At 41.3% G+C, this 23446-nt stretch overlaps 1 protein-coding gene across 7 annotated transcripts in view; it reads right to left on the reverse strand.

The window, feature by feature from the left end:
• CASK (calcium/calmodulin dependent serine protein kinase) overlaps positions 1–23446 on the reverse strand; it is a 4132188-nt gene that overhangs the window by 1694567 nt on the left and 2414175 nt on the right. For all 7 annotated transcript variants that reach the window (XM_044072334.1, XM_044072332.1, XM_044072333.1 and 4 more), the window contains exon 6: positions 4132–4234. In XM_044072334.1, coding sequence (XP_043928269.1) covers positions 4132–4234 — 103 coding nt within the window. The remainder of the gene's footprint in view (positions 1–4131; positions 4235–23446) is intronic.

The raw sequence follows: 23446 nt of genomic DNA on the forward strand, positions 1-23446 counted from the left end.
AGAGAGAGAGGTCTCTACAGACTGTGAATGTTGACATCAAAGGTTCTTTAGATACCACTGAAGCTTTCTTATGTGAAGCCTGGCCAAAGGAACTAGAAGGATGCAAGATGCCATGTACCCCAAGGCTTGCAGGAATTTCCTCGCCGTTAGGCAGCTTTTGGATTCCAGCTGGGAAAAGTACAGAGGCAGGAAGCTCTGCTTTTCTGGGGATAGGAAGGCCATTTGGGATGCTGTGTTCAGCAGTGCTCCCAAGAAAATGATCCTCCTGGCGGGTGTTTGCTTTGATTTCTTCTTGTTGGTGGCAAACCCTAAGGAAGTTAGGAGGGTTTTGACAAAGCAGAGGTGCTGGAGGAGCTTTTCTTTGCACTCTGCCTGAATGAGGCAGTAAATCTGTATATTTCTCTGTCTGCAAAATGCTATGACTGGGGCTAAACATTTGGTGAATACCCTGGGAGTAGTACATAAGCCAAAGGGAAGCTCAGAGAACTGAAAGTGTTGCAAGCCTGCTCTGAAGCACAGGAATTTCCTGCAGGATTCCCTTATGGGGATGTGGAGGTAGGCATCTTTTAGGTCTAGTGTCACTAACCAAGCATTTTTTGTCAGCACAGGCAACAGCTGTTGCAAAGTGAGCATTTTGAATTTGGGGACCACCAGGGAAATGTTCAGAATGGATAGATCCAGGATGGGGTGCCAAGTGCCCTCCTTTCTGGGAACAAGGAAGAGCCTGGAATAAAAGCCTTTCCCTGTTTGATCTGAGGGAACAGGTTCTACTGGCCCCTGGGATATGAGAGTTTGGACTTGTTTTAATGCCTCTGCCCACTGATTTGGAGGTAAGTCTGTGTACCTCTGGGAATTGGGAGTTTGTTGAAAGTGAATTTGTATCCCTGAAAAATTATCTTTAAGACCCATTGGTCCTTTGTTACAGACAGCCAATTTTCTTTGCAGAGGGAAACCCTTCCTCCTAGCTTTTGGTGGGTGAAAGGAGGATGGGGGGAGTGGGAGTCATTGAGAGTTTTTGCCAGAGAGAGATGGCTTAGAACTCCCTGACTTTGGGGCAGAAGTGGTCCACTGTTTGGTTCTCTGCTGTCCCTGGGATATGGGCCTGGGTGCTCTGTTCCTGCGCGGCTTACCTTGCCCCTGTCTGCTAGGTGCAGGAAAAGACCAGTGCTTAGAAGGAATATTCCTGCTGAATCTAGAAGGTTGAACCTGAAAGAAATCTTTTATTGTTTGCATTGAGTTTGCTTTGTCATCCATCTTTTGAAGCACCTCTTCTGCTTTTTCTTCAAACAAGTGGTCTTTATCTAAGGGTGCATCAATTAATTTAGACTTGACATCAGCAGGGAGAGATTGTTCCTTCAACCATGCATGTCTCCTAATGACAGATCCAGACACTGCTGCCCTGCTTGAGGCTTCTAGTGCGTCATATCCACAGTGTAAAGAGTGTTTTGCCACTTGACAAGTGGAGTGCAGTAAATCTGCTAACTCTTTAGAACTGGCACAGTCAGGAAAGGTAGAAGTCTTTTGCTTTAATAGTTCCAAAATGTGTTGTTGGTATTTTAACATATGGAACTGACAGTTGAGTGCTCTGACAGCTAAGGTTGCAGAGGTGTAAATTTTTATACCCAGTCTGTCCAGAGCTCTGGCATCCTTGTCAGGAGGAGTAGGATTCTTTGCAGAACGAACCCTAGCTCCTTTAGGTCCCTGTGTAATGACCTCCAGGTCTGCAGCAAGATTTCTGTACAGGTATTTGTGAGAATCCGGTATTCTAATACCTGTCAGGTTTACTGGAGCAGGTGGGAGGGTGTCAGGGGCTAAAGCTGGACTCATGGAAAACATCCTCCACCACTTCTAAGATGGGGGGATGGCCAGGAGTCTGTGCTGGGGCAGGTCTAGAAACTCTCTTAGCCTTTTCTTACACTAAGGGAAGTCCTGAGATTCCCAGTGGAAATGTTCCCTGAGGGTGTGAAAAATGTCCCCAAATAAAAGGGCTTCTGGTGGGGAGGCAGAAGAAATGGATTCCTCTGCATCTGAATCCTCATAAGCAGTCACAGGTGGTTGTTCCTTTTCAAAATCTGAATAATCATATTCCTCAGAATCCTGCTCTGTCATTAGTTCAGGAGAAGGGTGTCTTTTCCTTTTAGAAGTTGTGACCTGACTGCCCCTGATAAGGGAGATAGGATCCTCCTCCATCTTAAGCATTTGGTCTTGTGGTGGTGGAGCAGGAGTAAGATAGTGGCTAGAGGTAGATTTTCTAGGAGTGGCCTGGCTTCCAGGCCTAAGAGTATCCATCGGTCTGAGAGAAACAGTAGTCAGATGAGAAGACATCGGATTTTGACTAGAATCTGTAGTGCAAAAGGCTTCCTCAGAAGCCGGTGCCTGCGTCGCAGCTCCAGACCCAACAGAGACAGAGACAACCAAAGGCTCAGAAGATGAAGATGATTTCTGCGGCATACCGGACTCTGAAAAGGTCTCAGTAGAGGCCTGCGTAGATATCGTATCAGGCATCAGGGACTGCGAAAGCACCTCAATGAATTCCGAAGAACTGACGACCTGCTTAGTGGTAGAGTCGCCAGAAGGCTTAGCCTTGTGTGGTCTCTGTCTCTAACTTGATCCATATGTTTTTTCGGAATGTCTACGGATTGTTGGCTGACAGATGCCATTTGTGAAGACAGAGGATGAAAATACCCGTCTACAATAAGAGCTCTATGATGAATGGTTCTCTTGTTAAAGAGGGCACCAAACCAGCAATGGGGGATGTTGTGGTCTGGGCCTAAACAAGTGACACCATATGAATGGAAGTCTCGGTGTGGGATTTGCTTTCCACAGGTGAGACAATTAACTTTTTTGGACATCGGTTAGTGCAAGAAAAAAGGATTCCCAATGGGGTACTTAGCTTTAGATGTTTTGAGCTGTAACCCGAGCTCTGGTAGTGACCGGCACACTTGTGAACTGCTTCTGTTATGGGCTCCACAGCAACAAAGACTAGTGTAATGGCGACAGCTGCCTTGCTTTACAGCACTGATGACTTGACGTTAGTCTACAAGCAACAGCAGCTGACGCAGAAAAACACTGACTCTGGTATACGGAGAGGCCAAGGGCTCCCACAGCAGGGATAACCCACAGGTGATGACTGCAACAGTGAAACACGAAGAACATCTGCAAATACAACAATGAAAAGCAGAAATAAAATTCTGAAGTATAGTGACAGGGCAACAATGAACACTGGTATGGATGTGAAATGAGTTAAAAAAATTCAGCCATTAGTAACTTACTGGGCGGATTCATATGCCACAAAATACATGACATAATCTAAAGTGCAGCTTACATCAAAGACATGTTACAGATGAAAAATCTGACAAATATGGCAGCATGCACAGTGTTAATAAGCATACAAGTAGGCAGTGCCATTTGTGGATGATAGGGGCACTGGGTACAGTTTAGAAAAAAAAGATGTGATATAAAAATCAAGGAGCGTGATGGGAAAAAAAAACAGGAGGCTGAAGAAACCAAAGAAGATGAGTCAAAGGTATGAAGCAACAAGAAAGATACACAAAAGAAAAAAAAAGAAAAGGGTAGAATAGAGGTAAATTAATAGTGTGCACTAACATTTATCAGACTCAGCCAAGTGACCCCCCACCCCCAAAAAAGCAAGCGAAGGCATGATACGGAAATGACTCACAGTTCTCCTGGGAGCCAAGACTTGAGGTGGTGCACTCTCACATATTACTTCATCTGGGGGAGGACGGAAGGGAGTGCTCCCCAAGGTGAGGAAACTGAGGGACTTAGAGAAAGAGCACTATGGCTAAGGATGCAGAAAGCAGGACTAGGAAATACAGACAATTCTAACAATTCAATGAAATGCATTTCTCTAAGGCATACAGGAATTATCATCACCAATAACATTCAAATATCATGTTTTTTTGCCTTTATAATGCAAATGTAGGAACAGAACGATGGGGAAAAGTATCCACATTAAGCTGATAATGAAGATGAAAAAGAAAAAAATATTCACTCAGTCACAACTGTTTTTTCTAGGTTAAAAAGCCACAGACCATAAATAACACTTATAAGGAAATTATAAATGCAGCAAAGAGTGACGGATAGGAATGTGCATGCATACATGTTTCTTACCTCCAGCTACAAGTCCTGATTCTCCCAGCTGAATAGCTACTCCAAACCCACCTAGCTTTACAGGTGCAGAGTTCTCCTTTGATGCCAATAATACACAATGAGGCTGCAAACAAGGAGATAAAGGTCTTATTAAAACAGTGTATGAAAACTGCAAACAGTATGACGTGTTCATGGACTGCTCAGACAATGCTATCATAATATTAGTATGCCCGCTTACAAAATTAATATGATGGGAGATTAGCAATTATCATAAGTGGCTCATACTGCTTCATGCTATAGATATTCCTCAGTCTGTTCCTGTCACCTCTACTCTAGCTTATAAGATGGCCCAAAACCACAATAATTTGTGACGAAAAGGAAAATGTTCATGAGTGAAAATCTTGCATCTCTTTTCTGACCCTGATGATGTCAGTGGCTCCACACTATCATTTTATGACTTTCAATGTGAATGCAAAAACAGCTATGCTACACTTGAAGGAAAAAGACAAAGTCTAACACAGGTTAGAAGAATGTGTTCTCTTACACTGCAGCCTAAGGAGAGAACTTTAGGGTTTTTTTCTGATGTCATATACCTCTGGTGGCTTAGGAGGGCAAATAATTGCAGTTCTTTCATGAAATGCTATTAAAAGCAGTTAGAAACAGTCTTCTTGAATCCCTGACATTACAAACTGCGCACACTTAGGCTACTCATCTAACAATTCTGCAAGAAATTACACTGACGCCAAGAAAATGCAGTGACAGTGTAGGTGAAAAGTCAGTACGTTATGAAACAAACAAATGTTCAGGGAAAAGGATATAAAATCTTATCTCAGTAATCAGGTTAAATATATCGCATTATAGGTTCATAGGTTAATACTAGGCTAATCTCCTTTGTGGGCCATTTAAGCTTAGCCATTTACCCCATCTGAGAATCAAACTCTGGATCTTGTGCTTGTAAGGTAAACACCTTAACCATTATGTCAACACCCCACCAGCTATAGATTTACATCAAATGACAAAAGAAGTGTCTCCTAGAGACATACAACAAACAGGTGCATAATTATGTGCTCAGATGTTATGTAGAAGTTGGCAAATGTCATGACTGCATTAAGTTTCAAGACAAGACTGCTACAAACAGCATTTCAAACTTATGTAGAAAATAAAAGCAACAGGAAGTGAGACTGCAGGAAATTCTGTGGAAGATTTGTGAAACTACATAACGTGGATTACCTAGAGGATTATAGAGTTTCAGATCAAAGTCAACTAGTTACGAGCTCAAGACATGGACGCCAACAAATTCACCTTTGAAGCAAAGCTCGAGTGATGAATCTTAGCAAGAACATAAAATAAAGAATTATTACTGATGATCCAATCAGAATTCTTTGTAGTGCAAGGACCTTTATCTGCTCCATGTGCTCCCAGTTACAGAAAAAAAGAGTAGGAGTAAGAAGTATTTAAAGCACTTTGCATTATCATACAGGCATCAGGCAGAATGAAGTGCCCTCAATAAAACTAATGGCTCTAAAAGCTGTTAATTTGTTTTGCCACACTTTCTGTGGCAGACAGAAGTTATAACAGCTTTTAAAAGGTGTTTTACCATTTCCCATTACTTTTTGCCAGTCGGCACTGTCTGTTGTTAGTCGTTAGTACAACACTTGATCTTAACAGTGATTAGGGGTATCTAACAAGTTTTTAGCACCCCAAACATTGTTAAAATAGTGTCTTGCCCTAGGGTTTTGCTTAACAAGTTTATCTTTCTCACAATTTTGGAGGGTAATTACAGTATTCCGTGCATTATAAAAGATTTTAATCTCTTCTCTATATACATATGTGTGTGTGTGTGTGTATACATATATATATATATATATATATATATATATATATATATATATATCATAACTTTTGAGCAGTGTTCAGTGTAACTATGTGACATCATTTAACAAATAAAGGTACACACTAGCATTGCAGCAGGAGGCTTTTAGCTCTACAAAAAGATAAATTATATGCACCAAGTGATAACTATGGGCATCTTTCAATACAACCACATTGCGTGTATGAAGTACATGTATCAAGGTATTTTTTCTTCTGCGTATCTGTTTAAAATTCAGGTCCCTGAAAAAATTACAGCTGTTCTGCTCTCTAATGAAGGCCATCTTCAAAGCTGAAAAGACCCTGGACAACACAATTAGTTAAATAAGCAGAAGGTCAGCACTGATGTGTTTGTTTGTTTGCTTATTGACATTTAATTACTGGGAAAGTCCGACTACGTAGGAACCCATTTTCAGTGGAGGCCCAGGGAGAAAAGATCCAAAGTATTACAAAACATTTAACTTTACAATCTTCAAAAATACAAAAACATCTACAGTTTGCATAATTATACCAAATTAGACATAATATGAAAACATTAATTAAAAATAGAAATAAGTTACAGCAATGATTTAATATTTTATCCAGTTTACACAGAAGTTAAAGGTATGTTTAGTATTATACAAACAGAAAGTGTACTATGAATTGTAAGAATAAACGGTTCATGGTATATTTAGACAGAAAGCCAGGGGATGGAGTGTAAAGGAGGTGTAAGGTATGAACAGGTACTTATTCACATTTGGAGATATACTTTACCCTGGTGTTCAGCAAAAACAGAACCATCATTTGGTTGCAAAGTCTTTCAGAATGGTTTTGAAAGATGGGAGAGAGGGTATTGACCTGATGGACTCAGGTAAGGAATTCCAGTCCTTAGCAACATGGTACGAGTATAGACAATGCCCAACAGATTTGACAGGTTTGCAGAGAGAGAAAGGAGAGTTTGGTCATTGGACTGTAATGACCGAGTGAGATCACAGTTGTGTAGAATGTTACTTAGTGCCAGACAAGCAAATGGACACTTATGCTATGCTTAAGCTACATATGTTAGTTGATGGGGTAGTTCTAAGCAATTTAGGCTTTTTAATGCTACACTCGGTTCTGAAAGGGGTATTTGCTAGCTACACAGTGGTAGGTTCTGAAAGGGGTATTTGCTGCAAATTTAGCAACTTTCTTACAGCGTTGTTCAAGTTTTGATTTTTTGTGATGCTTTAAGGTTGGTATGGATGGGAGCACCATAAAGTGTGGGGAGGAGATAAGTAGTGGCAAGTATAGTTTTAGTTGTGTTGGTGAGAAAGTTTTTGGCTCTGTAAAGCATCACTGGGTTTTGATGAGTTTTTGCAGGCTGAATTTTAAATCATCATCTACTATCATCCCTAATAATTTGCAGTGAAAAGTGACTTTAATGACTGTATTATCAATTTTGTTTTTTTTTTCATGACTGATGGACTTGGGGGGGGGGGGGTAATATATTTTTTTTTAGGGTTAAGCATGTGTTTTGAGTTACAAAGCTACATTTTAGTGGCTGTTAAAGTTTCCGGAGTAATTTTTTGGAAGTGTGCCATATCGTCAGATCAGGGACGTTGGGAGGCATACGCACTGTACTGATTTCAGTACAACTTATTTAGAAGGGGGGTAGCTTTTTAAATTTTCACTTTTTTTTTTTTCGCGCTTTACTGCACGATGACGTCAGCTCATCAGGGCAGCCAGTCGGAATGGAGCTCACCACGCATGTATTTCCGGCCAGTTCAAATGCTTTTCGAGCGGGAAGATTCAAGTGTTATGTTGGATGTACACGTTATGTTGGTCGAGCGGGAGGACTCAAGCATTATGTTGGTCGAGCGGGAGGATTCAAGCGTTATGTTGGTCTCACTTCAAGGACTTTATTTAGAAGGGTCTTGCAACCGAGGGTTGGTGAGCAATATGAAGAGTGTGTGTGTGTGTGTGTGTGTGTGTGTGTGTGTGTGTGTGTGTGTGTGTGTGTGTGTGTGTGTGAAAATGCCCCAGGTGGGATGTACTGGTGATTACTCATGGTGGTGTGGTAGGGAATACCTCAGGCTTGAACCCTATACCTTGTATGCAGGTGTTAAAGACCTGAATTCCCTACCCACCACCATTTGTAAAAAAATTGTAGATTTTTGCCTCATATTTGATCTGATCTATTCCTCATATCTGTGGTTTTTAAATATTGCAATGCTTGAAATTTGATGGTGCAGTGGTAGCAACGTAGCATTGATGCCTCACAGCTGTAGGTTCTTGGGTTTGGTTCTTGGCTGGGGTGCCTTCTTTGTGGGGGGGGTCCTGTATCTTCTCCCTGTGTTTGTGTGGGTTTGCTTTTGTGTCCTCCCATGTTACAAAGACATGTCTGCATTATTTTTTCCTGGGCCTCTGCTGAGAATTGTTTTTTTGTTCCAAGTCAGACTGTCCTGATTAACAAATTGACAGGCATTTAAATTTCAGACTTCAGGTTTCTGAATGTTTACTTCCTTACATATTTGATGGTGCAGTGGCAGTATTGTTGCCTCACAGCTATAGGTTTTCTGGTTTGATTCTTGGCTGGGGTGCCTTCTGTGTGCAGTCTGCATCTTATCCCTGTGTTTGGGACATAGTAAAACAACTTTTTATTCTAGCAATAAATATATAGTAACACAACCTTTTTTATAGCAATTTTTTTAAGTTTATGACTATTTGAAATGTGTCCTTATTTTTGGGACTGTAATACCCTGTTATTGGCTTTGTCCAGGTTTTTTGTGCTAAGGTTGACAGCTACGGCAAGAACTGAATTCACTGACTATGTTTGAGGGCTGTATTCCCTCATTACTGGGTTTGTCCAGGTGTTTTGTGCTAAGAGGTTGACAGCTATGGTGAGAACTGAATTCATTAAATGATAGCCATTTAAGTTTCAGTCTTCCTCTCTTTCACAAAGCAGGTGATTTGGCATAGTGGTATGTTGTTCTGACTATTTTGCACAGTGACCTTGGAAGTAAAATGTATGATGGTAACACAGCATTTTATTCTAGCAGCTTTCCAAGATTATACAAGCAATGTTTAATGTGGTCCTGTTTTTTGCCCTTTTGACCCACCCCAATAAATTTGGCTTTTTCCAGACTTCTTGTGCTGCGAAGTTGAGATGTAGTTGAGTATTGCGTAGATTTTACAAGGAGCTGAGGGCTGCAGGGGAAGAGAAGTTTAGTGCTGATTATGCTAAGTCGGCTCACATTGCTAGTAGCACAAAATGTTGTGTACTTGCTTTTAATGCAGAAGGTTGTTGGTTCTACTCCCATAAGGGGTGAATGCTGCTGTACTGAAAGTTAAGACACTAACTATGAGCCTGTTATCAGTTTGCCATCCATTTCCTATTGCAATATTACTAGCTTATTATTAATGTAATTTAGGCAATTTATTCCTCAGGGGCATCAGACACTATTTTTCGGTGAAGTCATGAAATATAAAGGTGATTGCTAGCAGCAACCTCTTCATTAGTTAGATTTATTTAACGTGGAATTATTTAGATGACTTTTTACTACTTCAGAGATTGTGCATATTATTTACTGATAATGGTGGACTGTAGAAGTTTGACTAGACTTTTATGATGGAAATGTTCTGAATTGGGCAGTTTTGTTTCATTGTTTACTGGAAAAATGTTCAAAGCAATAGGAAGGTGTATCAAAGAGCACATGTATGTTTCATATGCAAGGGGCCTATGATTTAAAAGCAGCCCAGAATTAATTTTATCTGCCACGGGTAAAATGTATTTTTCTTTGAATGTGGGTTTTAATGTTGTTTCAATGAATGTGAGTTTCAAGGGCAGAGAAGTTTTAATGCCAAGTTTGTTTAGCAGATGTCTTAGTGTTTGTGCTGTAAAATGCAAAATAAAACTTTCAAATGAAGTTCAAATCATCATAGAAGTAAATCAGTATGCACATTAGTGTTTATGGTAAATGGAGTGAAATAGCAAAGTAATAGATCATTGGAATGGCTGCAGGGGGAGGCTCCATTCGACCATGGTTTTGTGAGGGGGAAGGGCGGCAAACTTAGACAGCCCCAGCTGAACTATACCTCCCAACTGTCCAGATTTTCAAAGAATGAATAGATTTTTTGCTTCTTATTTTTGGTTTGTTCCTCAATTTGTGGTTTTCTGGCAAATGATTTAGGAATTAAGTCACTAAATAATGACACACTAGTTTCAGACTTTATAACCTTCAGAAAATGCATGCTAAAATAAGACCTGTTCTATCAATTCCGTTTAAAGACTTTAAAATTCAGGTCCCTAAAAAAATTACAGCTGTTCTGCTCTCTAATGAAGGCCATCTTCAAAGCTGAAAAGACCCTTGACAACACAATTAGTTAAATAAGCAGAAGGTCAGCACTGATGTGTTTGTTTGTTTGCTTATTGACATTTAATTACTGGGAAAGTCCGACTAGGTAGGAACCCATTTTCAGTGGAGGCCCAGGGAGAAAAGCTCCAAAGTATTACAAAACATTTAACTTTACAATCTTCAAAAATACAAAAACATCTACAGTTTGCATAATTATACCAAATTAGACATAATATGAAAACATTAATTAAAAATAGAAATAAGTTACAGCAATGATTTAATATTTTATCCAGTTTACACAGAAGTTAAAGGTATGTTAGTATTATACAAACAGGAAGTGTACTATGAATTGTAAGAATAAACGGTTCATGGTATATTTAGACAGAAAGCCAGGGGATGGAGTGTAAAGGAGGTGTAAGGTATGAACAGGTACTTATTCACATTTGGAGATATACTTTACCCTGGTGTTCAGCAAAAACAGAACCATCATTTGGTTGCAAAGTCTTTCAGAATGGTTTTGAAAGATGGGAGAGAGGGTATTGACCTGATGGACTCAGGTAAGGAATTCCAGTCCTTAGCAACATGGTACGAGTATAGACAATGCCCAACAGATTTGACAGGTTTGCAGAGAGAGAAAGGAGAGTTTGGTCATTGGACTGTAATGACCGAGTGAGATCACAGTTGTGTAGAATGTTATTTAGTGCCAGACAAGCAAATGGACACTTATGCTATGCTTAAGCTACATATGTTAGTTGATGGGGTAGTTCTAAGCAATTTAGGCTTTTTAATGCTACACTCGGTTCTGAAAGGGGTATTTGCTAGCTACACAGTGGTAGGTTCTGAAAGGGGTATTTGCTGCAAATTTAGCAACTTTCTTACAGCGTTGTTCAAGTTTTGATTTTTTGTGATGCTTGAAGGTTGGTATGGATGGGAGCACCATAAAGAAGTGTGGGGAGGAGATAAGTAGTGGCAAGTATAGTTTTAGTTGTGTTGGTGAGAAAGTTTTTGGCTCTGTAAAGCATCACTGGGTTTTGATGAGTTTTTGCAGGCTGAATTTTAAATAATCTACTATCATCCCTAATAATTTGCAGTGAAAAGTGACTTTAATGACTGTATTATCAATTTTGTTTTTTTTCATGACAGATGGACTTGGGGGGGGGGGGGTAATATTTTTTTTTAGGGTTAAGCATGTGTTTTGAGTTACAAAGCCACATTTTAGTGGCTGTTAAAGTTTCCGGAGTAATTTTTTGGAAGTGTGCCATATCGTCAGATGTGCATATAAGTGGGGATAAGATTGATATAGGTCTAAAGACAGTAGTATCTGTTGAATGTCCCCTTCTGTGCAGACATTTACCCTGCAAACATATTACTGGCTGTAGTTTACATCAGCTTCAGTAAAATCAAACATGTATTTTCAAATGTTCTGCTGACATAGCTTAGCTCATTTTTTAAAGCCTCCCTTCTGTTGCCCACTGTTTCGGAAAGATGATGAAAGAAATTACTTAGTGTTTTAAACACAAAGCATTGCACTCACATGCATAGATACGTGTTCTGCCTTCTCCCACCGGCCCTTCATAAGCTAGCAACTACACTATTTTCAATTAATAAATAGCTACTATTATCATTGCTTCTGTTATTTCACCTTATGCTGTAGGTACAACCTATACCTGTCATTAATGCTGTTTCCATACAGTAAGAAGTAAACTCCTTGCATATGGAAAAACAGGGTTGCATAACAAAACCACAACCAATACACTGATAGCAAGCTGTACAAATACTATTTATTAATTTATTACAACCAATATCACTGTCAACCTCCCAACAAAGATGCTGTGGTCTCTACACAAGTTGCTGTCAAAACACTACTAGAAGACACAAGCCTCCTTGGTGTAAGTATATGGAAATTCACTGAACCTATAAGACACTAGCACAGCCCAAAGGAAAAGGTAAACTAGCATCTTCTGCAGCAAAGCTTTGCTGCTGTTCTTCATAATTAGTCCCCTTGGCAACAGAAGATGGCCCTTCCCTGGCATATAAATATTTGCTGGTTCTTGCATTTTGGTAATAAATCCGAATGCCACATACAGCTATTAAATGGTGAGTAAAAACCCCGCAAGAGCTTGCTGTATTACTTCATACAATTCTGAAAGTTGTGCATACCTCTCAACTATCCTGATTTTCATCTCGTAGCTTTTTGTCTGCTTCTCATAAAAATTGTGGTTTTCTAGCAAATTACTGAGGAATTAAATCACTAACTAATGACATACAGTTGAGTTTCAGACTTTATATCCTTAAGAACCTGTTATTTGATCAACTTTCAAAATTTATAAGAGCAATATTTAAAATCTGTCCTTATTTTTGGGTCTTTTCCTTAAATTCCTTAATTTTAGAACTGTCCATTTTTATGTGCTAAGCGGTTGAGATGTATGAAGCTATGTCTTTCACTTAATGTGTTAAAAAAAGACAGGTACTTCAAAGAAATCTGAAAATAATGGGTGAAAGGAGGTGAAGAGATTACCACAGAAAGCAAATATACAGACATGGAACTCTGCAAATGAAGTGAAACTCCCTGAGATAGCCAAACACACAAATAAACTAGTTTAATGCACCAGTCGGTAAAACTGAAGTGAAACAGTCCTATGCAATTAACATACAAGAAATAGCCTAAATTTGTCTCAGACAAACACAAACTCTGAAGACTTCCAGGACAGCTGCATAATGATCGACAGGTTGAGTTAATCTTTCTCAATGTGAAAACTGAGAAAAAAATTCACTGAAATTGCCACTCCAGGCAAATTCAGTCACTCCCTAGTAATTAAACTGTATGGATGCCAGCAAATATGAAATATGGAGAACCTGAGAGAAAATCATTCAGAAAAGGAGAAGAGAAAACTCTGACTGAGAAGAATCCCGCAGCTGTTCAGTAAAAAGCAGTTTCAGTTTCATCTTTGGTACAAGAGATGTCTTCCAGTAATTTTGGGAAAAATACATAAAATAAACTCAAAAGTGTTAACATAAATGAAACACTGAAGGAATGTTTCAACTTAAATAAAAGGTTGGAAAAAAATAGAAGAAACATTTGCAAGCTATTCAGATGAATTGATAAAAATGCAAAAATCAGAGGATGAAATGAAGAAAAGGCTGTCTGAGTATGAGGCTTCATACAACAGCAGATAAAGAAGACAGTGCTTCATGAAACAGTAGAATCATGAAGATAGTGCACAGAGAAAACTTGCCATATTCTACTGTAGCACAGAAACTGGAAGAGGCAGACTGCATTCATTTTTTGAAAGTACAAATAAGCAGCTGGACTGTTGTTCCACAGCAGGAGTTGTTAATAGAAAGGGCGCATCATGTGTATACTCTAAACCTGACTATGGGAAAGCAGCAAGACATATATTAGTAAAGATACAGTCATACCAGCAGAAAAAGTAGATCCTGATAAAACTGTGCCACAAGGAAAAAATGTTAAAGATTGGAGAGAACAGTGTTCGAGAAAAGTGTTTATCTATTGTATACCAGGCTAAAGAGAAGCAAGTTTATCCCACTTTAAAGGGATGTTGACAGGCAGGTGTGAGATTGAAGCTGCTGTAGCCAGCTGTCTTCTGAATAACTTTTATTGGAGGATCAAAGACATTTTTTGATGCAGAACAAGTTAAGGAGGAAATAAAGTTTATCCAGGAAAGAATGAACCAGCAAGAAGAAGGGGGACTCTGTTTATCATTCTTCTGACAACAAAGCCCATAGACAGATTTTGTTAGTGAAACCTTTTCCATTGCTCCAAAAGAAAATGTTTCAGAGACAGAAAATGACATGTGAGCTGATAAGAAGAATCAGAAGTATCCTGGACTTAAACCAGGGACTGATGTTAGAAGATGAAGATGATCAGGAAGAAGACCAGCAACACTGAAATTAGTGAATAGCTGGTATATATGAAGATGGGTATGAACAGTTTTTACACTCTTTGGGTAGTACACAGCCACTCCAGCCTTCTTACAAGACGCTGGTACTGTCCCCCTCCTTTTAAATTAGTGTTAAGCAAAACCTTCCAGATCTTTACCACTTTCTTTCCTCTAAAATTCCACAGGAATGCCATCTGTTCCCAGAGACTTCCCTGTTGATTATACATCATTGTTTTATCTCATTCCTTCCAATCTTTATCTGTAATATAATACAATTAAATAATAGAAACCTAATAAAATTAAATAATATGCCAATAGTATTTTATTAAAATAATATAATCAGTGAATAAATGTGAAACTAGAAATGTATCACTTTGAGTGAATGTAGGAATACATATGTGAAATATGACTCTGCATGAAAAAAGTGTTTAAGACCAGAATTTTGTTCTGTGATAAATCCACAAAGTTTCAAGTAGTTTATTCAGCTAAGTAGATGGGCAAGTGTTCTTGTTCTTAAGCAGTCAAACTTCAACAAGGCATCTTTATTTCTCCCACAGAGAGGGAATCAAAGAAAGTTTCCCATATCTGCTAGCTAAAGTGTTTTTATCTGGACTACTCCTGTGTGCTCTGTTTTATGTTAGTCCTGTCACACCTTGGGTCACAGGCTGGATATCAGACACGACTTGATCTTTCTGGATTACCTTTGTTTTCTGTTTTTACAATGGTGGGTGTATAGATTAATGTCCTTGGTTTAAGCTGCAGACAATGTTTTTTTTTAAACAGGCCTGAAAATATGAAAAAATGATGAAAGAGATGGAAATGTTAGGTTTCTTGCATCTGCAAAGCTAATAGCTTTTTTTAACCACTTATCAAATGGTCTCAATGGGAGACAAGAATTCTGTAGGTGCAGACAGCTGGCTAGGGGATGTCTCTACATCATGTTTCAAGATTATTTTATGTATCTGCAAAGTTTTTAGATTTTTTTTCTTTTCTCACTGCTGACTGCTATTCCTTGGAAAGTTATTAGGGAAGACAAATTTCTTCAAAAGGGATAGCAAGTCAGTGGTACAAAATAAAAACAGAGTTGAAAATAGGGTAGAAATAAAAGAGAAAGAACACAGGAAAGTAGTAACAGGAATTATTTGGGAGAGTCTGACAAAGGTCTAAGTTTTACAGAATAAAGGGAATCTCACAGATGCGGAAGAAGAGCAGCTACGTTTTAGGGAAAAGATGGGTACATATGGATAATATGCAAGGTTTGATAACTCCAGACCACAAAAACCTTTATAACAACAACTTAGGCAGCGGGAAGTTGAAAGGGTTGTCTCTGAACTTGGCGAGCCTATGACAAGAAAAATAACCAAACATCATATAGAAGCATTAAAGATATTTCATAAATTTTATGAAACTCAGTACTCAGCAGTGCAATATGGAAACCAAGAAAATGCATAAATGGAAATATTTAGGGAAGACTTAACTATGTTAAGTTTAGAGAAAGACTAGGCTCAACAACTAATAGCTAAGACAGGAATTGATGAGATGATGATGGTAAGGAATACATTGAACAATAAGATGGTGTTCCTATAATTTGGAAGTTGGTTGGAGGAGGAGAAAGTGATAAATATCTGGAAGGTTTTATTTACTAGCACTTTAAAAGGAGATGAAGCACCAGCATATTGGCAGAAAGCTTTGGTGGCTATATTACCCAAAGAGGGTAAAGACCTATCAGAACCAGATTCATTAGCCCCATTTCAATTTTAAATCATGATTATAAAGTGTTTATGTATCACTAGCTAAGAATGGCAAACATTTTGCCAAGGTGGATAGATATGGATCAGTGTGGTTTTGTGGAGATGAGGCAAACATTTTGCCAAGGTGGATAGATATGGATCAGTGTGGTTTTGTGGAGATGAGGCAAACATTTGACAACATCAATATAACAATGATGGTCCGGAGTGAAAGCAAAAGGTAAGAAAATACCACTGCTGCTGGTGGGTCTGGATCAGAGAAATCATTTGATACAGAAAGCTGGGACTTTATGAGTGGGCCAGTGGAATCAACTGCATCTCCTGATATAATAATGGGGTTAATTAGGAGGATATGTGAAGGATCAGAGACAGTAATTACGGTATAAGTGTTCCTCTCTAATAAGCTGTGTTTGAACAGGGGAAGCAGGCAGAGGTATCCTTTTTCCTTTTATGGTAAGCAAGAAAAGTTGGCTTTATTAGCAGATGATATATTATTTTGTATGTCATAAATGCAGAAAAAGAAATTTCTGTGTTCTGGAACATTTTGAGACAGTTTCAAGTCTTTTGAGGACATAAAATTAATGAAGATACGACAACAATACCAGTAAATGATGTACCACACATGAATTGCTACAATACACAATATTTATTGGGATATTAACAGATGAAGTATTTAAGTGTAAGGATTCTGTTATGGCAGCTAAGGATATATGGGAACAACAGACTAAACAAAAGAGAACACAAAAACTTTGAAACTGGAAACTCTTGTTTATGTATATGGATAGTAAGATACAAGAAGTGAAAATATTTTTAGTCCCTTTAGTTTTATATACAAGTCGGGCATATCTTTAGGAAACAAAAAACAGCTTTGCTGTGGACAATAATTAATAAAGAGTTGAAGGTACAAGATTTAAGTGGTATAACTTGATTATTCCCACAGAACAACATGATTTAGGATTACCTCATTTGTATGGATATTTCAGAGCTATACCATTATGGCTTGTATACAATGGATATAAAAAGTTTACACACCCCTGTTAAAATGCCAGGTTTTTGTGATATAAAAAATGAAACCACAATAAATAATTTCAAAACTTTTCCCACCTTTAATGTGACCTATAACCTGTACAATTCAATTGAGAAACAAATAAATATGTTACGGGCAAAATATAAAACATACAACACATACAATAAGCTGGTTACATAAGTGTATACACAAACTAATATTTTGTTGAAACACCTTTTGATTTAATTACAACATTCAGTCTTCTTGGGTACACACCTGTCACCAATTAGAGAGACTCTGATTAACCCCAAATAAAGTTCAGCTCTCCTAGTAGGATTTTCCTGACATTTACTCAGTTGCCTGCTACAGCAAAAGCCATGGTTCGCAGAGAGCTTACAAAGCGTCAAAGGGATCTCATTGTTTAAAGGTACAGTCAGGAGAAGGGCACAAAAAAATTTCCACAGCATTGGATATACCATGGAACATTGTGAAGACAGTCATCAAAAAAGTGGAGAAAATATGGGACAACAGTGACGTTGCAAAGAACTGGACGTCCTCCAATACTGATGAAAAGACAAGACAAAAACTGGTCAAGGAGGCTGCCAAGAGACCTACAGCAACACTGAAGGAGCTGCAGGAATTTCTGGCAAGTACTGGTCGTGTACTACATGTGACAACAATCTTCCATATTCTCCATATGTCTGGACTATGGGGTAGGGTTGCAAGACGAAAGCCTTTTCTTACATGGAAAAACATCCAGACCTGGCTAAAATTTGCAAAACAATACTTCAAGTCTCCCAAAAGCATGTGGGAAAATGTGCTATGGTCTGATGAGGCAAAGGCTAAACTTTCTGGCCACAATTCAAAAGGTACGTTTGGCACAAAAACAACACTTCGCATTACCAAAAGAACACCATCTCCATGGTGAAGCATGGTAGTGGCAGTATCATGGTTTGGGGTTGCTTTTCTTCAGCTAGAACTGGGGCTTTGGTCAAGGTGGTGGGAATTACGAACAGTTCCAAATATCAGTCACTTTTGGCCAAAAACCTTCAGGCGTCTGCTAGAATGATGAAGAAGAGGAATTTCACCTTTCAGCACAACAATGACCCCAAGCATACATCTAAATCAACAAAAGAATAGCTCCATCAGAAGAAAATTAAAGTTTTGGAATGGCCCAGCCAGAGCCCAGACCTAAATCCAATAGAAAATCTGTGGGATGACCTGAAGAGGGCTGTGCACAAGAGAAGACCTCACAATCTGACAGATTTGGAGCACTTTGCAAGTAAGAGTGGGCAAACATTGCCAAGTCAAGATGTGCCATGCTGACAGACTTCTACCCAAGAAGAGTTAATGTTGTAATTAAATCAAAAGGTGCTTCAACAAAGTTATTAGTTTAAGGGTGTGCCCACGTACCCAAACAGCTTATTGTAAGTTTTTTATTTTTTATATTTTTCCCCCAACAGATTTGTTTTTCAATTGAATTGTACAGGTTATAGGTCACATTAAAGGTGAGAAAATTTTTGAAATGGTTTACTGTGGTCTCATTTTTTATATCACAAAAACCTGGCATTTTAACAGGTTTGCGTACACTTTTTATATCCACTGTAAGTAACAGAAGCAGAAGGTCATAAATCAAAATGTTAAGAGATGACTATGAAACATAGATGGGGTTTTAGAAATGATGGGGCTGGCATTTACTGGAGAAAACTAGCAATGGAACCAATATATTGGGAACAAATAACTAGAGGGGAAAAGTAACAGAGTGGGATGAAGGCTAAGCAGAAGTTTACACTGCAGGTTAGAGACTGCCTACATTATCAGGGATTGATATCAGAGCTTAGGCAGAACGGGATAGGGTAGTCCTAAGTAAAAGACCAGCTCTAGATGATTTTTTTTTACTCTAGATCAGAAATTAGAAGTTATGTACTCACCATAACGTTCCATCTGAGTAGGTGTATTCATTTGTCTGCAACCTGTGGGTTATGGATCCGATATCGGATCCGAACCGGCATGGTTTTCCAGCTATGGATCCAAGCTCTCAGCTCCTCCCCTCACCCATAATGCCCTGCTCTCCCTACATGACCTCAGATCGAGTTTGCCAACAATAGAAATACCCTAAAAAGGGTAACACATAATATGCAGGAAACTGACAAGGCCAGGGGGATAGGAGGGCGGGATGGTTGCAGACAAATGAATACACCTACTCAGATGGAACGTTATGGTGAGTACATAACTTCTAAATCTGAAGTAGGAGATTCATTTGTCTGCAACCTGTGGGACAGAGTCCCCAGCTACCTGAATCTTGGGCGGCCATCATGGAAGGATATTCCAGAGCACCGCGGAGCCAAAGGATGCTCTACCTCTAGATGTAATATCCAACTTGTAGTGGGAGATAAAGGTATGAGATGAAGCCCAAGTGGCTGCTGAACAAATATCATCCAGAAGAATCCTAGCTTTAAAGGCCGCTGAAGTAGAAACTGACCGGGTTGAATGGGCATGTACTCCCTCTGGTGTGGGCCTTCCAGAAGCTTGATAAGCCAATAAGATGCACTGCGAAATCCAGCGTGATAAGGAGACTTTGGAAATTGGTTTACCCAAATTGAATTTAGCAAAGGAAATAAACAACTGGTCGGATTGCCTATGACCAGCTGTCCTGTTCAGATAAAATCTAAGTTGCCTGTGAACATCTAAGGAATGTAGCTTGTATTCACCTTTGTTTTGATATTTAGGAAAGAAAACAGGGAGGTTAATGGATTGATTAATATTTGCTTCAGAAGCTACCTTAGGAAGAAAGGACGGGTTGGTCCTGAGGTATACACGGTCCGGATGAAAGACCAAGTAAGGAGGCTTGACGGATAAGGCTTGAAGTTCTGAAACTCTCTTGGCAGAGGTAATGGCTACTAAAAGGCCGTCTTGAAAGATAAAAATTTCAGATCTACCGTAGCGCAGGTTGAAGGGGAGCGGTCAAGGCCTGAAGGACCAGAGAAAGGTCCCAAGGAAGAACCACTTGCTTTACAGGGGGTCTGAGGAGAAAAGTACCTTTTAGGAAAATCTTACACAATTTGGCAGACATCAGTGGACTGGAGTCTTGACCAATATGATAGTGAGAAATTGCCGCAAGTTGCACTTTGACCGTGGAACTGCTGGCACCATCATTAAAAAGAGTGGTTAGAAAGTCAAGCACCAGAGGAAGGGGAACTGTGAAGGGGTCTAGACCTTGCTGCTCCGCCCAAATGGAGAATCGTTTCCATTTACTGCGGTAAACTTTCCTGGTAGATGGTTTATGAGCCGCCACCAGGATGGCCTTAACTGGAGATGAAATACCGGGAGTCCTGATCAGGAGTGGAACTGGAGCAGCCAAGCAGTCAGCTTCAGGTTGTCCAGATTCGGGGTTGATAGATGGGATGGGTGAGATATCAGATCCGGAATGGGATCTAGAATCCAAGGAGGATTCACTGAGTGAGACCTTAGGAAAGGGAACCAGATCTGTCGAGGCCAGAATGGGGCAATGAGAATCATTCTGTACCCCAACCGAGAGGCTTTCTGAAGAACTTGGAGCATCAGAGGCAAAGGGGGGTAAGCATAAAGAAGACCGGGTGGCCAAGCATGCACCAGAGCGTCTCTTGGAGTATCTCCGGGAGGAGGTATTAGAGCGAAAAAACTGTCGCACTTTGGTGTTTGAGGGAGACGCAAAAAGATCGCAACAAGGAGTTCCCCACCGTGCGAAGATGCGTTTCGCTACCTGAGCATTGAGAGACCACTCGTAAGGGGAGAGAATGGTGCGACTGAGTTTGTCGGCAAGGATGTTGGACCGACCCGGAATATGCGTTGCGATGAGAAAGCGGTTGGTGGAGATTGCCCATTCCCACACTCTCATGGCTTCTCGACAAAGAGGGTAAGACCTGGTTCCTCCCTGTTTGTTGATATACCAGACGACAGACATGTTGTCCGACTGAATCGCAATAGTTCCCAAGGGAAGAAAGGCCTGTAGTGCTTGCAACACTAAGAGCACTGCTCTCATCTCTAGAACGTTGATATGCAGTAAGGTCTCTGAATTGTTCCACGTGCCTTGGACCGTCCGGCCTGCAAAATGCCCCCTGTGGCGGGAGGCATCCGTGGTCACCGTGGCGAGAGGGGAGAAGCACAAAGGGGCGGCCTCCGTGGAGATCTGGAGAGTGGAGCCACCACAGGAGGGACCGCTTGCAAGCCTTGCTGATCGCAATGGGATGATGCAAAGGAAGAGCAAGATAAGACCACTGAACTAGGAGTGTCCATTGAAGGACGCGCATATTGAACCTGGCGAGAGGAAGAAGAGCTATCGCTGCTGCCATGGACCCTAGAGCCCTCAGGACCAACTCCACCGGAACTGAGCTGGAGTGGAGAATGGCCCGCACCTGGAGCTGCAGATTCTGAATTCTGTCCGCAGTGAGGAAGGCTCTTAACCTCGTGTCTAACCTGGCACCTATAAAATCTATGAACTGCGTAGGGGCTAGGTTGGATTTTTCTGTATTTATTGTAATGCCCAGATGGGGAGCTAGATGGAGAAAGGAATCTCGCGCCAATAACAGTAGATGCCTTGTTGGGGTGGTGAGAAGCCAGTCGTCCAGGTAAGGGAAGACCTGCACCCCCTGAAGCCTCAGGTGGGCCGCTACCACTGCTAATACCTTGGTGAACACCCTGGGGGCTGTGGAAAGACCAAAGGGAAGGACCCGGAATTGGTAGTGACTGGCTCCCAGCCGGAAGCGGAGAAACCTCCTGGAGCTCCTGTCCATTAGTATATGGTAGTACGCATCCTTGAGGTCTATAGAGCACATCCAGTGATTTTCTCCCAGAAGGGGGAGAATAGACTGTAATGTAACCATTCGGAACTTCTCCTTGGGAACTGCCAGGTTCAAGAGCGAAAGGTCTAATATTGGTCTTAGATCCCCCGTCTTTTTTGGCACTAAAAAGAACCTGGAGTAGAACCCTGATCCGATCTGGTCTAGGGGGACGGGCTGGATGGCTCTTTTCTTTAGCAGATGGCCAATTTCTGCCAAAGCAGCCTCCCACTGACCGGGTGGAACGTCGGGGAGGGACTTCAATTTTGGCATGTGATGAAATGGGATGCGGTATCCTCTGGATATGATGCGGAGGACCCAGCGGTCTGATGTTATGGACTCCCATGCTGCTAGGTGCTCCGAAAAACGTCCCCCGACTGCCTCCAGAGTGGAGCAGCCGGGCAACCCTTCAGGGCTGCTGCACGGGCCGTTCAGAGAAGGGTTCTCTGGACCCGAAGTTCCTGGGAGCCCCTCTGCCCCTGGGGCAGCGTCCTCCCTGTCCTCCTCTGCCACGGAAGGACTGGTTGTCCGGAGCGGGTTGGGATTGCTGCGACTTCCGGAACCACATCTTCTTCTGGCCCTTTTGGTTCCTAGAATAGGGCCTTTGGGGCACAGAGAAGCGGATTCCGACGGCAGACAGCGTCTTCCCATCCTTTTCGCTCTGGGTCAAGGTATCAGGAACAGTTTTGCCAAAGAGGGCAGAACCATCGAAGGGAGCGTTCGCAAATGACGCCTTGAAGGGCTCCATGAAATCGCAATGACAGAGCCAGGCCTGACGTCTAGTAACTAGGCCTGCCCCTGCGGCTCTAGCGGCACCTTCCATAGCATGGGACAGTAACCGCATAGAGGTATTAGTCACGGACCTGAGAGTGGCCATACGGGTGGAGTGCAACAATTTGTCCTCCTCCGACATGGACTCTGGGGGGGATGCAGCGTATTCCTTGATAAGATCGCGCTGCATCCTAATCACATGTGCCAGGTAGTTCAGCGCCCTCACTGAAAAGGTCGCTGAACTAAACATCCGCTTCCCCAAGCAGTCCATCATCCGAGACTCCTTGCTCAGGGGATGGACTGAGGGGCTCTCCTGAGCAAGTTCCCTCTTGGTGGCCGCCGCCGTCAACATGGCATCTACCGGAGGCCCCTTACTCCAGTGGGCACGGTCAGCCGGGGGACTAAGTATACGGTAAGGCCTTTTTGGAATTGGCTCCACGGTGTCCGGTTCCTTCCACGCCCTGGTGGTAATCAGGTCCACCAGGGGGTCGGCAGGAGGGGACACCCAAGAGGTAGACGGGCCCGCTTCAAATGCCTCCAAGAACACGGACTCGTCTGAGGAAGACTTGAGGGCAGACCACCCCCCCCCTTATGCGAAGCATTTCCATGATGTCTCCAAAGGAGACATCCTCGGGGGGTGATCTTGGGGAGCCTTCCCCTTCCTCCAAATCCGTGTCTTCAGTGAGAGACTCGGGGGAGTCTATGTGCCTCCTTTTGCACGTATGCTTGCGAGGGGCATCCTCCGGGGGGCTGTCAGAGGACTCCTCACAAACTGTGACATGTTCCAAAGGAACAACTTGGGGCAAAGGAGCGGGCTGTCCCAGTGGCCGGATGGTGGAAGCCTGGCCCAGTGCAGATGGAGCGCGGGACAGAGCCGAAGCAAGTGCCGGGGGTCTGGAAACCCTCAACA

Source organism: Protopterus annectens, chromosome 5.part0 (assembly GCF_019279795.1).
Source record: "Protopterus annectens isolate FY-2018-M chromosome 5.part0, PAN1.0, whole genome shotgun sequence".
NCBI lineage: Eukaryota > Metazoa > Chordata > Ceratodontiformes > Protopteridae > Protopterus > Protopterus annectens.